The sequence below is a fragment of the Nycticebus coucang genome, chromosome 14 (genome assembly GCF_027406575.1).
Source record: "Nycticebus coucang isolate mNycCou1 chromosome 14, mNycCou1.pri, whole genome shotgun sequence".
In the NCBI taxonomy this organism is placed as follows: domain Eukaryota; kingdom Metazoa; phylum Chordata; class Mammalia; order Primates; family Lorisidae; genus Nycticebus; species Nycticebus coucang.
In genome coordinates this window covers 80,817,972-80,831,855 of record NC_069793.1, presented here as the reverse complement: position 1 = coordinate 80,831,855, position 13,884 = coordinate 80,817,972, and the positions used below count along the sequence as shown (strand labels likewise).

The 13,884-nt window shown below is 37.5% G+C and overlaps 1 protein-coding gene across 1 annotated transcript in view; it reads right to left on the bottom strand.

Annotated features, from left to right (window-relative positions):
• The window catches only part of CCDC83 (coiled-coil domain containing 83), a 58,034-nt gene that overhangs the window by 43,890 nt on the left and 260 nt on the right, over positions 1–13,884 (bottom strand). The window contains exon 2 of the mRNA XM_053559734.1: positions 4,315–4,437. Within this exon, the coding sequence (XP_053415709.1) occupies positions 4,315–4,409 (95 nt within the window). The 5' untranslated portion in view covers positions 4,410–4,437. The remainder of the gene's footprint in view (positions 1–4,314; positions 4,438–13,884) is intronic.

The window sequence follows — 13,884 nt, the reverse complement described above, 5'->3', positions numbered from 1 at the left end:
GGCTTTGTCTCTTGTTCATTTTGCAGTTAGTGTTTTAGCGGAATCTGAGTGCTCTGGGCAGACTTGGGAGAAATTCTGAGACGTTCTAATGTTTTGGTGGCTTCATCAGCCCCCTTGTGGAGGTCATGGTAGTTACAGGTCTAACGAGCTGCTCAGGGGTGGATTTACCAGGAAACTTAACTTCAGAATTGCATGCTATTAGCCACTGTGGGGAATTCAAGCTTCACTATTCTCTATTTTTTCCTTTTTATATCTCCCCAACCTACCCAGTGCCCTGATACCCCACCTGTCTTTAAATGCTAAAGCAAGTATATATTAAAGTTGTTGAAGGTTATAGTACTATCCAAAGCACAGTGATATTAACTTGTTAGTAATACACATAATGAATCACCGTCCCTCTTTCCTCCCTATATTACTAAAATGTTAGCATTGTGCTAACTATTCTCTTCCATTCAATTTTATTAAAAATTCTGAGAGGGAAAATGAATACATTTGAATTCCAAACTAGTACATTTTTATCTTTTAATTTTAATCCCTAACCATACCCACACCCATTTCTGTATCTATGTCTATACTCACTGTAGAAAACTGAGGAAAACATAAGTATAGAGAGAAAATGAAACCACTGTTTCTTAGAGATGATCACTTTAAGAAGTTAGCAATGACCGTGCCAACTTGATTTACAATCAACCCTAGATGTTCACAACCTTATGTCCCATATCCATAAAATAACCATGAAATAACCTGATCAAAGAGCAGGATTACTTTACTACCAGTGTTTTCAGAATATTTGAACAATTTACACTCATCAGCAGAAGAAAGTGCCTGTTTCGTGGTAGGCATTTCATCACTGAGTATAAGTGTTTAAAAAATTTATTTATTTCCTATATCAATAGGCAAAAATAATATATTTTTTGTTTTCATGACTGTGTTGTGCTCTCAGACAAGATCGAACAGTATTTACCCAACAACAACAATAAAACCACCACAATATTTACTTAGCAAAGAAACTCTATATACTAGAAATACAAAAAGGAATAAATACAGTTTTCACAGAGTTCACAGTTTGTTAAGGGAGAGACAGGTAGGAATGATCCTCCATGTTTTTCCCTCACCTCAAATATCTCTCTGCCTTATCTGTATGAAAGCACAAGTCCCCAAACTACCCACCCAAGTTTGATTTTTTCAAAAAAATCTTTATTTTAATCTCTATATTTTTACCCCAAACCATATCCACAACTATTTCTATATCTGTATTCACACTCATTATAGAAAACTGGAGTAAGAACAATAAAGGAGGCAATGAAAACCATCATTACTCAGAAATAATCATTCTATAGACTTAATATTGGCAGTATCAGCTCTTCAAAAACAATCAGAGAAGTTCATGATCTTATTTTCTTGGGATAAATTTGAAAAAAAAGTTAAGTTGCTCAAAAACCATTAACGAACTGCCTATACTATGTTCTCACTGCTTTGTTAAGAGAAATTTAAGATGATGCCGGGGGACTCCTGGGGAATCCTCAGATGGTGAGAGGTGATGTCTTGTATTTGTCATGTGGCAAAAGTGCTGTCACCTAGCAACACATGGAATGGGTAAATGGTCACTAGCAAAGTATGATTTAGCAAGACTTTGGCTATTGAAGTCCAGGAAAATATTTATTTAGTTTTAACAAATAGAAAAGAACAAAGGCATGTGATGTTCAGTGTACGTCTTCTACTAGATCATGAGAATTTTTAAATGTTTGCCTCTTTGTAAAGTTTTGTTAAAGAGAGGAAGTTTGGCCTCTGGTTTACCCAACTCTAACTGGATGTCATCACCATCGTCCATGGGAGCCAGTTAGAGACCAGGTTGTATTCATAGAGCCAGAGTTTTGTCCGCGTTTGCTGCGATAAGATGAAGGAAATTTTCAGTTATGTTGAGAAATGAATGTGAATAGTATCTTATTATTACTTAATATTACCTTAAGTGGAAAATAAAAGGGAACCATTAAAAGCCCCTTCCAATGGATGTTTCTTAGTGTTCTGAGTCTTTCACTAACTGCCTTCTAAAAAGAACATATGAATACAGTTGGAGTTTCTCAAAAAGGAAATGGATTATCCTTGAACATTGTTAAAAATAATTTAGTTAAGCAAAGCCCGAGTCACGAGCACCATGAGATTCCCCATTTTTAACCCTGTACCCCCACCAATAAATGGCTTCCCATTCCCCAATCCCAAGTGTCTACTTGATCTGACTCTTGCCTAAATCGAGGGTCTGTTCTCACCCTCTATCTTTTTCTCTCTCTCACTCTGCCTTCTCTCAGTTCCTGTTCTGAAAAGCTCTTTCCCAGCCTCATGTGTCTTCCATAAGCTATTCTCCCCACAACTCCATGCTTCCGTAACGCTCACTCCTCTTCCAGAGTTGAGCTCAAACATGGCTTCCTCAGACTTTTCCTAACCCTTCTGACTAGGTCAAGTCCTTCAGTCATGCTGCTAAACAGCACCCTGTGCTTCATAGCAGCTTCATTATAGTTATACAATTTATTAAAAAAGCTTAAATTAGTGTCTTTCTCCTGTGCTTCCTCAGGGCAGAGACCAAGTGGTCCTGTTCACTGCCAGACCCCTGCACCTGGCACTTGCCTTGCACTTGGCAAACACTCGAGTTCTTGTTGAATGAGGCATGAGTGAAGTACATGTCACTCATATTTGGTAAAAGACTAATATTTGTTCATTCATTCCCTAATAATTACATATTCAAACACCTACCTTGTACCAAAAGCTGAGATTCACAAGCTCTTAAGGGATTACTATCTATTAGATGGAATAAAACATTAATGTAAACAGGTGTCACCTCGAGTTCTCCTGCTACTAGGAGCAAGACATTATGAAACATTATTACTAAAAATAATTCTCTCTTAATCACTTAGAATTGATCTGTAGCCATTTAGGAATAATGCAAATTGGAATGTCTAAGAAATGAAAAATTAAATAAAGGGAAATTTCCTCTCCTCTATAAATGTACACTAATTATTCTATATTTATTATTATTATTTTTTTGAGACAGGGCTCTCTTACTATGTCACCCTTGGTAGAGTGCCATGGCATCACAGCTCACAGCAACTTCAAACTCTTGGGCTTAAGCGATTCTCTTGCCTCAGCCTCCCAAGTAGATAGGACTACAGGTGCATGCCACAACTCTCCACTATTTTTTGGTTATAGTTGTCATTGTTGTTTGGTAGGCCCGGGCTGGGTTTGAACCCTTCAGCTCTGGTGTACGTGGCTGGCAACCTAGCCCCTGAGCTACAGGTGCTGAGCTTAACCATTCTACATTATATTTTAAGAGGTGAGACAGCAAGCTACCAGGTACACAGGGGACAGTGGCCAATAATACAATGGAGGGAAGTCAAAACACATTACTGAATGCTGCTTCATAGCTACTACTTGGGCTATGTCATATTCAAAGTTTTAAAAAACCTGTAAATATATGCACATAGCTCCAGAGCTCAATATGATTCCCTTCCACTTCTATTCTTTTTTTAATTTTTATTAGATCATAACTGTGTACATTACTGCATTTATTGGGTAAAATGTGCTGATTTTATTACCATTTGGAATGTTTACATCGAACTGGTTAACATAGCGTTCACCTCACTGATTTAATTGCTGTGTTTAGACATTTATACTCTACTATTAATATATTTGACATGTACTCTTGCAATATGCACAGGAGGTGAAGTGCCACCCATTAACAAAAATTGACTCTCACTGGATAAAAAATTTAATCTTAAGACAAGAAACTATAAAGATTCTTGGAGAGAGTGCAGGGGAAACACTTGAAGAAATTGGCCTAACAGAGTACTTTATGAGGAGGACCCCCAGGCAATTGAAGCAACACCAAATATACATTACTGGGATCTAATCAAACTAAAAACTTCTGTACAGCCAAGGACACAGTAAGTAAAGCAAGCAGACACCCCTCAGAATGGGAGAAGATATTTGCAGGTTATACTTCTGACAAGGTTTAATAACCAGAATCCTCAGAGAACTCAACATATTAATAAGAAAAGAATAAGTGATCCCATTTCATTGTGGGCAAGTGACTTGAACAGAAGCTTCCCTACAGAAGACAGGCTCGTGGCCTACAGACACATGATAAATGCTCATCGTCATTAGTCATCAGAGAAATGCAAATCAAAATCACTTTGAGATATCATCCACTTCTATTCTTTTGGTAACTTTTGGGTGCCTCATTTCCATTTGGAGTTATATGAGTCTTAACAATGATTGCCATTTATATTTGACAATGCTCTAGATTTCAGAACAGAAACTTACTGATAGTCTAGAAATGCTTCATTGGCAGGCAGTTTGACATCTTTTGGTGGCCCATCAGGCATATCCTTTTTATTTGCTTTTCCCGAGTTTTCCATTGTGCTGGGTAGCTATTAAGAAATATACCTGTTTAGAAAAGAGACATTGGAAAAGTGAATAAATTCCACCTTTTCCCCTCTACTTGTGTTTACTCTAGATAAGGCACTATTGGTAATTAACTTAGAACTGGCTTTTCTATCCTGACTTCTTCCATATGCCCAGATCTAACGTCAACCACAATGCCAGAGCATCACGTATCAGTTGAATTCTTGAATCTGGTGAATTTCACAAGTACAGCATTGCTCTTGCCCAAAACTTTCTAAGAAATTCACTCTTATGTTATCCATCTATATCTGTTGCTGCTGTCAAGATCCTTTAAGGGCAAAGAATTGAACTTTTTCAATCATTTTATTTCTCCACAGAGTTGGCAAACTGCACTGCATATAGCAATAACTCAATCTAGCTATTAATGTTTTTATAATTAAAACCAAACCACAATTTTCTATGAGCACCAAGAAGCTAGGATTCAAAAGAACTAGAACTAGAATCCAAAAGAATTAGGCTTGGCCAGGGTTGTCATGAAGAGCAAATAAAAGCACACATTGAAGTATTTATGTAAATGGTTGAGATTTACAAGTGCCAGTAAGAATAATGTATTTATAGTAACTTTCATCAGCTATTAATTGTTTTTATACCCAATAATTAAAAATCATCACAAATAATATTTTTTAATAGTTTTATTTTATATTTATTTATTTTGAGATAGAGTCTCACTGTGTCACCCTTGGTAGTGTGCCGTGGCATCACAGCTCAGCTCACGGCAACCTCAAACTCTTTTTTTTTTTTTTTAATTAAATCATAGCTGTGTACATTAATGTGATCATGGGGCACCATACACTGGTTTTATAGACTGTTTGACAGATTTTCATCACACTGGTTAACATAGCCTTCCTGGCATTTTCTTAGTTATTGTGTTAAGACATTTACATTCTACATTGACTAAGTCTGACATATACTCTTGTAAGATGCACCGCAGGTGGAACTTCAAACTCTTGGGCTTAACAGCTCACAGCAACCTCAAACTCTTGGGCTTAAGCGATTCTCTTGCCTCAGCCTCCCAAGTAGCTGGGACTACAGGTGCCCACCACAATGCCCAGCTATTTTTTTCTGTTGCAGTTGTCATTGTTGTTAAGCTGGCCAGAGCCGGGTTGGAACCCGCCAGCCTCGGTGCATGTGGCCAGCGCCATAACCACTGTTCTATGGGCTCTGAGCCAATATTTTCTTAAAGGGAAAATCAAGGCCCACTGTTCACAGATGTTTATAGTAAGCAGAGATACTTCATGTATTTGGTTTGGGTCCTAAAGTGCACTCTTCATAATTATAATACTCCTTAACATATTTTTTTATCTTTTAATTTCTACTAATCTCAAAAGGTAAATGCTTAGCCTTCAGTGAATGTATCAGTAGTTGGGTGTAGTAGAAAGCACATAACTTTTGTAATCAGTTGTTTAAATAGCTAGAAACTCCCATGAGAGTGGAGATGATGTAATTCTTATATATTACTCCATTTCCCCACCTAGCACAATAGACATACAATAAATCCTTATCAAATGAATACGTGAGTGGATGCACGAATGAATCAGGCAGACCTGTTTTAACCCTAGATCTACCACCTATAATCTACGTGACGTTGAGTAGGTTACTTAATTTTTTTTTGAAGTTCAGTTTCATCATCTATAAAGTGAGAATGATGATCTTACACTAAGAGCTATTGTATAGATTAAATACTCTAGTATTTTAAGCACCTTGCATAGTGTCTGACATATAGAATAAGCTTAATAAATATTGCACCCCTTCCTCTTTCTCTTCAGTTGTAGCTCCAGGTTATGCTCCTTCAAATTATAGGTAACTATAAGGCAGATTACATCTGCCTGCTGCCAAGTACAATGATGTGCAGAAAGACCAATCCATGAGGTTTGCTGTTGTCAACCTTCATCATTGATTTGGATCACTGAATCGGCAACCTACATAAGTCTTCATAGATCGTTTAGATCCACAGAGGAAAAACTGGCTGAAATTGACTTTTTCTCTGCAGGCACACTGCTCACATGTGTGGACCTCCAGTGTGATGTCCTTGTGTCTGAGATTCTTCTTTCTAACCGAGTGTGTACATCTGTATATGCTAATAAATTCAAGCATACATGAATGCAAACATACTATAATACTGTCCAAATCAAAAGCACACAGGTGACACAACAAAAAGATTTAATACATTAAAATAGGGTAATTAATTTGCATTAAGTAGAGTCTCCTCAAATATGAAAGTATCGAGGATTGTCTCGGCGCCCATAGCCCAGTGGTTAGGGCGCTGGCCACACCCACAGGGGCTGGCGGGTTCAAACCTGGCCTGGAACTGCTAAAAAACAGTGACCACTATTATGAAACATTGTGGTGGGCGCCTGTAGTCCCAGCTCCTTGGGAGGCTGATGCAAGAAAATCGCTTCAGCCCAAGAATTTGAGGTTGCTGTGAGCTGTGACACCAAGGGCGACATAGTGAGACTCTGTCTCAAAAAAAAAAAAAAGTATTGAGGATAATTCAGTAGGCTTCATACCAAAATGTGTTGTCACTATACCATCACGGTTCAGAGGAAAGTGTCAGCTAAGAAAAAATTGCTCTCTTTTGTTTCAGAAGTGGAGTTGAATTTTTATATTATTTTCTATTTTAGAATTAGAATTTTTCACTTGACTGTTACAAAACAAGGAAGCATGCTGACAAATGTTTCATTTTAAAACAATAACTTACTATTTAATAATGATTTTTACTATATTTAACAGTCAAAACAAATGTCAACATTTGTCATACGGAAGAGATCAAGTGTTACAGTTTCCACCTGCGGTACCCATCTGGCCTTGGAGGAAAAATGACCTCATCTTGCTCAATTACCTCAGTTACCTGGCTCTTATGTTTTAACTCTCTGACTAATGTATAATGAGTTACCTAACTGCAGCTCCTGGCAAAAGAGTTTTAATAAAATATGAATGAAAACACGGATCCAGTAAAGTCCAAATGATTTATGCATAAACCGTATTAAGATTCATTGTTTCACGTACTTTTAAGAAAATTAGCAAACCAATTGGATTGCCTGCTTAACTGTTGCATTTTTTAAATGAGCTAATGACAGTCCCTCCCAAAGTACTTTTGCATTATATAATATCCTACAAATAATGGGGACTTCCATGAACATATACGAGAATATACAGACCCTGACCACCCAGAAGATATCTTTCTTAGTAAAGTGTGAGAATCCTAGAAAAATGTTCACAAAGTAAATGCAATGATCTTCCAGTGACAATTCCTGACACATGAACACCTAATCTGTTTGTCAGTAACTGCAAACATCTGTTCAGTGCCTACTCTGTTTATGGCACTTTACCTGGCCCTCGATTATAAAATATAAAAGAGGCAAGATCCCTACTCAGACTGCTAGGAAGAAGAAAGCATACTTAGAACTTTAGAAGAAGAATGAGCAACTGTAAAAGACTTGAGCAAAATCATGCAGGTATGCCAGGGAGATCGTCACCCAGCTGTGACTTCTTTTGTGGCCGGGTGTCTTTCTCCTCTCCCAACTCTGTTTGGGCACTCTAAACTTACACCATAGGATGAGGGCGGGCGAGCAGCCTGGGTCTGAAAGAATCATGTCTCGTCTTTCCGGAGTCTACGCCATTATCATTTTCTGTCAGAAAATGTTTCAATAAATATTCCCCAATGTTTCTTAGTGAAAAGCAAGAAGTCTATTTACTAAAAATAGACATATAATAATCATCTTCAAATGTACTGTTATTCTACGATGCTTTGACTCTGCAAAATTACCCTTACAACACAAAGTACACCCCTTCCTCTGAAGTGTCAGGATCCTGGCTCAATATCTACAAAGTTCAACGTGACTCTTTTTGTGGCTTTGTAAATTAATGACTCCTTTTGTAATTTTGCAGGGGCTGAGGGGGATGGCAGTTCTGCCCCCACTATCCTTCTGTATATATGAAATGCATCCTGAGGTTCGTTAGCTGTTTTATAAAATGCAGATTTAAATTAAAGGTATTTACTTAATAGCATTAGTAAAGATGAAGATTCTGAGTGAGATTTCTTCAGGGGATGACGGTGTGAAAGATCTCTCCATGGGTTCTGGATGTCTGGAAGTCTACCCCTGGCTCAGCCATTAACTAGCTAGAACTCAGCCATTAACTGCACAGTTTTGAACTTTAGTTCCAACTTACATTGAACTTTAGTTTCCAGTTCACAGTTCTGAAGTTTTGTTTCCAAATTATATTGAATTCTTTCCTATAAACCGTAAGACTAATAATAGTGGTCATAATAACAATAAATCAGTACTTCCAAAAGACTTGTAAAGTCACACACCTGACTATAGTGGTAATTGCAAGGCTGAAGTACATACATATTCAAAAACATTCACGGTACTCATCTTAAAAAATGATACATACAATTCCTGTCATGCTGAATAACAGCCAACTACTTCAACAAACCCTCATCTTTGCAAATTCAAAAATACATGTCAATATCCTTTGATATTCAACTCTCCCTTTATCTTCTAAGCCAGAGTCTTCTGTTGTCCCAGCTAGTGGCAAATAACCTCTCTTTGTGGTCCCATAGCAATTTATATTCTTTTGTACAGCTTATTACATTATGCCTTGTAGTCTTTGTGTCCATCTAATTTTCTTCTGAAGATTTGGTAGCTTGGCTCCTTGGTATTACATTATGCCTTGTAGTATTTGTGTCCATCTAATTTTCTTCTGAAGATTGCAAGCTCCTTGGTAGCTAGCTAGAATTTTAAGTGAGCCTAGAACCTTTCATATGAAACTTATAAAACTTTCTCATTTAATAAAATAGGTTGGGTGTGATAAAAAATATCAGTTCAATAGAGGAGCAAGAGACCCAAGCTCTATCTCAGTTCACCAACACCTGTGAGACCCTGGATTCTCAGACTTCAGTTTCCTCCACTACAAACAAAGATCTCTGAAGTCACTTCTGAAGCTATTTAAAGCACCAGTCTTGAAAACATATTACCTATTGTCTTGATACCTGAAATCACTTGAGTAAAGACAAAATTGACTGATTTACTAAAGTTTTATGGAACACCTACAGTAGACAAGGAAAGGGATAATGAATAAGACATTTTGCAAAATAAATACATAAATAAGTAAATAGATGTTGATAGGTCATCTCCCAACAAACTAGATATTCAATAAATATTTGGTTTGAATGACTGGCTTGTAAATAATAAATGCTCACTTTACACCAATGGCCCTATTTATTTGCTCATAAGAGTGTATATACCCTAAATTTGTCAAGTTAAGTTACTTTCAAAAAAGTTTTATAACAGCTGGGTATCAGAAAGTTAAATTTTCACTTATACTAGAAGACATTTTTATTTTTAATAGAATTGGAAATGGTCTCCAGCATATGTTAAAAAATCCTGAATTCATTTAACTCCTTTTATTAGCAATCTTACATCTAAAAATTAGTTTTTAATAACCTCAGATCTCTTTTTGTATAGACTATGTATACATGGCACAGAGTAGTTGGTATTAAAAATGTGAAATTCATCCGTTTTGGAGATATAATGTAAAAATAGAATTCAAATCAAAGTATTTAAAAACATCTAGATGAATGACAATTTCAACTTTCACTTGATGATTGATCATGTACATTACATTAGAATGCATTTTCTTTACCAATGCAATCCTTTAGTTGGTAGCACATTTCTGAATTGCAGTTCCCAAATTACACAAGATTCTTAGCTTTAAAGTTGGTTTAACTGGTGTCTCAATTGGGCTTGTTATAAAAATAAATAAATAAAATTGGTCTGTCTTTTGATCTAGAATTGCTAATAATAGCTTCAAATGCAGTATACATATTATACTAACTTATCTAGTAACCAGGATTTTTTCTCAGCTCCTGTTGTTCTTCAATTTTAGAAATATCAAAAAAGAAAAGAAATATATGCTGCGTGGTGTAGTTCATGCCTATAATCCTAGTACTCCGGGAGGCTGAGGTGGGAAGATTGCTTGAACTCAGGAGTTCATGACCAGCCTGAGCAAGATCGAGATTCCTGCCTGTACCAAAAATAGAAAAATCAGAATTAGCTGGGCATGGTGAGATACACCTGTAGTACCAACTACTTGGGAGGCTGAGGCAGGAGGATCACTTGAGGCCAGTAGTTTGAGGTTGCAGTGAGCTATGATGACACCAGTGCATGCTAGCCTGGATCACAGTTTGACTGTCTGCACTCGGAAGGTAACACACTGGAAGCTGCACACCACTGTGAAACTGAAGCCACAATGCACAAAATAGCGACAGTGTACATGTTTACATAATTACATAATATTGAGACATGATGTTATTGTCTACAAAGTTTATACCAGAGAATCACAAAATCCAGTTTCACCAAAAAATCACAAAAAAACTCATAATGTTTTAAATAAGTTTACAATTTTGTGTTGGACCACATTCATAGCCATCCTGGGTTGCATTCGGCCCCTGGGCCTTGGGTTTAATACCCCCGTATTAGAGGGAGAGGTGCAAAGGGTTGTATTGCAGAAATTAAAACATGAAAAAAAAAACACAAAGATAATTCTTTCAAGCAGCAATAAGACCTGGAAATAATGCCACGGAAGCAATGTATAAAGTAGCTTGTATGCTTGGGGAAGAAAGGAAGCCATTCAGTGATGGAGAAATTGTAAAAAAATGCATTGTGGAAGTTGTAGGGTGCTTAGGCCATAGTAACATTGAAAGTACAACCAACTGCCTCTTTCTTTTTTTCCTTTTGTAGTTGACGTTTTATTGGTTGTGTGTCAGCACCAGTAAAGACATTTCAATTAGTACACAATTCTTAACATATGCACCCAAAATCTAAAAAGCCATTTATTGTAATTCTTTTCTAAACAGTTATTCCAGTGACTTTCCAGATTAAAATTTGGAGGCAAATTTTCCTTGCAAGGATATCAGGTACCAGTATCTTCAAATGTTGATAAGCTGTTATGTAATTCCCACCAATTCACACTTTATTACCATGTATGCTACATACGCAAATTTTCAGTCTGTCACAGCACATGACTGATCGGCAACATGAATTAGCCTTCAACTTAACTTCATGTAATACTTCCAAAGGAAAACCTGTCTTATTCAATTGCTTTGGATGACTCAATTGACACTACTGACTTAGTGCGGTTTTATACTTCATTCAGGTCATAACAGATTTTCTTTGCGAGGAAGAGTTACTTGCTTGAGATACTCTTGCAAACAGAAGATGAGGAACAGATATCTTCAACAACTTTCAAGATAAATGTGAAGATGGACTGAATTTAGTAAATTTAGTGAGTGTATGTGCAGACGGTACACCTTCCATGTCGGGAAAACATGACATGACATTGCACAACTAAGGAAAGTATTAACAGACCCAGATGCTCTCATTTCTTTTCACTGTATAATATCTTGCATCGGCTAAATCTCTTGTGCTAAAGCTACTATTTTAAGTGATACTTTGAAACAAGTTATAAGTATAGTTAAGTCTGTTCATCCAAATGCAACAGGGCATTGTCAGTTTAACATGCTAAAATTAAAATCATGTGGATTTGCCATATCATTCTAAAACACATTGGCTATTGCAGGGACAGGTGTTAGCTAAAATTTTATCTCTGGGAGAACAGGTAGTTAAATTTTATGAAGAACAGAATCAGCAATGTGATTTTTTTTTTTTTTTGAGACAGAGTCTCAGTCACCCTGGGGTTGAGAGCCATGGAGTCATAGCTCACAGCAACCTCAAACTCTTGGGCTCAAGAGATCCTTTTGTCTCAGCTTCCCAAGTAACTGGGAGTACAGGCACCCACCACAATGCCCAGCTATATTTTTTAGAGATGGGTTTCACTCTTGCTCAGGCTGGTCTTGTACTCCTGAGCTCAGGCAATCCACTCACCTCTGCCTCCCAGAGTGCTAGGATTACAAGCGTGAGCCACTAAGCCCAGCCTAGCAATGCGAATTATTTAAGATTTCTAAGGAAATGCAACACTTCTGTGTGATAGCATGTCAAATTAAAATGACTGAATATGTGTATTTCTTTGCAAGATAAAACTAAGTCTACATATGACACGTGGGAAAAAAATCCAAGCATTAAAAAAAAAAGGTATCTTTTTTCAAAACCCTTCTTCAAAAGGAAATTTTGCGTGAACATTTTCCCTAGCTAGCAAAGGTAATTAATGAGTAGGATAATGCGTGCAAATCATTTAAAAAACACACAGCCATTATAGACATATTAATTGAAGAATACAATGAGTTTCACTGACTTTGAAAATGGTGACATCACACTCAAATTAGCATTTTAGCCTCACCTCTTTGACACCATCAAGGCACCTAAAGAACTGTGGATAGAAATGATTGAGCTCTCAGTAGATGCCATTTTAAAGTCATTGTTGGATGCTAAAAAAAGTCCAGTTGAAACATGGAAAAATGCAGTAGAATACCCATGCCTTCAGCAACATGCCTGAAAGTGCTTTCTTGCTTTTCAGCCACTTATTGCCCAACTCTACATTCTTTTATCTAACCCAACTTAAGACACCCGTAAGGTCACAAATGACTGATGCCTATCTAGAGGATCAACTGAAACTGAACACTTCCATGCTGCAACCAAATATTCAAAATATTCAAATGCTTTCCAACAAAAAAGCAGATACAACACATCATTAAAATATAGTTAACTTTAAGATTAACAAAGTTTTCATTTTAATAAAATTATGTACATAGTAGTTAGATTTTTACCACATAATGTACATATTAAAGTATATCTAATTGAAGTTTCTTGAATATGGCTTTATTTGATTACAGCTAAATGAATGCAGCCTTCTAACATGAAAAGGTTCCCCACCCCTGCACTAAGAGAAGCAAGACTGAGGCTAGACTTAGCTCCTTTACTGAGTTTTATGACCTCTTCAGTTTCCTCCTCCACCTGTCCTGTCTCCACTGAAGCTTATTTATGAGGCTCCAGATGCTTTGGGAAGACTGCCCAGTGATTGAAGCCTCATTGAAATAGACGGCGTTACTAGATTAAGGAGCATCTACTGTGCGCTAGGATCTGTGGGGGGACCTCTTGAAAATTACCAACCTGAATCAAATTCAGATCCTGCCCTCTGGGAGAGCCAATAAGCAACGTACCTAGGGGTTCTACTGCAAAGTGGAAGGAGAGGTTAAGGATCTGAGCATATCAGAAAGGCCTGCCTCCTTCTGTTTCCCGGGTGGAGAAGAGAGGCGGCGCTATGAGAACCCTTCCCAGCCGCTCCTAACGGCCCAAGGACGGTGCCTCGAGGGGGAGACCAGGAGGGCGCGCCCCCGGGTCCATCGTGGACCGCAACGAGCCCCAGGATCTGCAGATGGGCCTATGAAGGGGTGAGAAAGAGATGCTCATCAAGCCGTCCTTGTCAGACTGGAGAGGCATGCACCCATAAAGGAGGTCTTCCAGTCGCCCA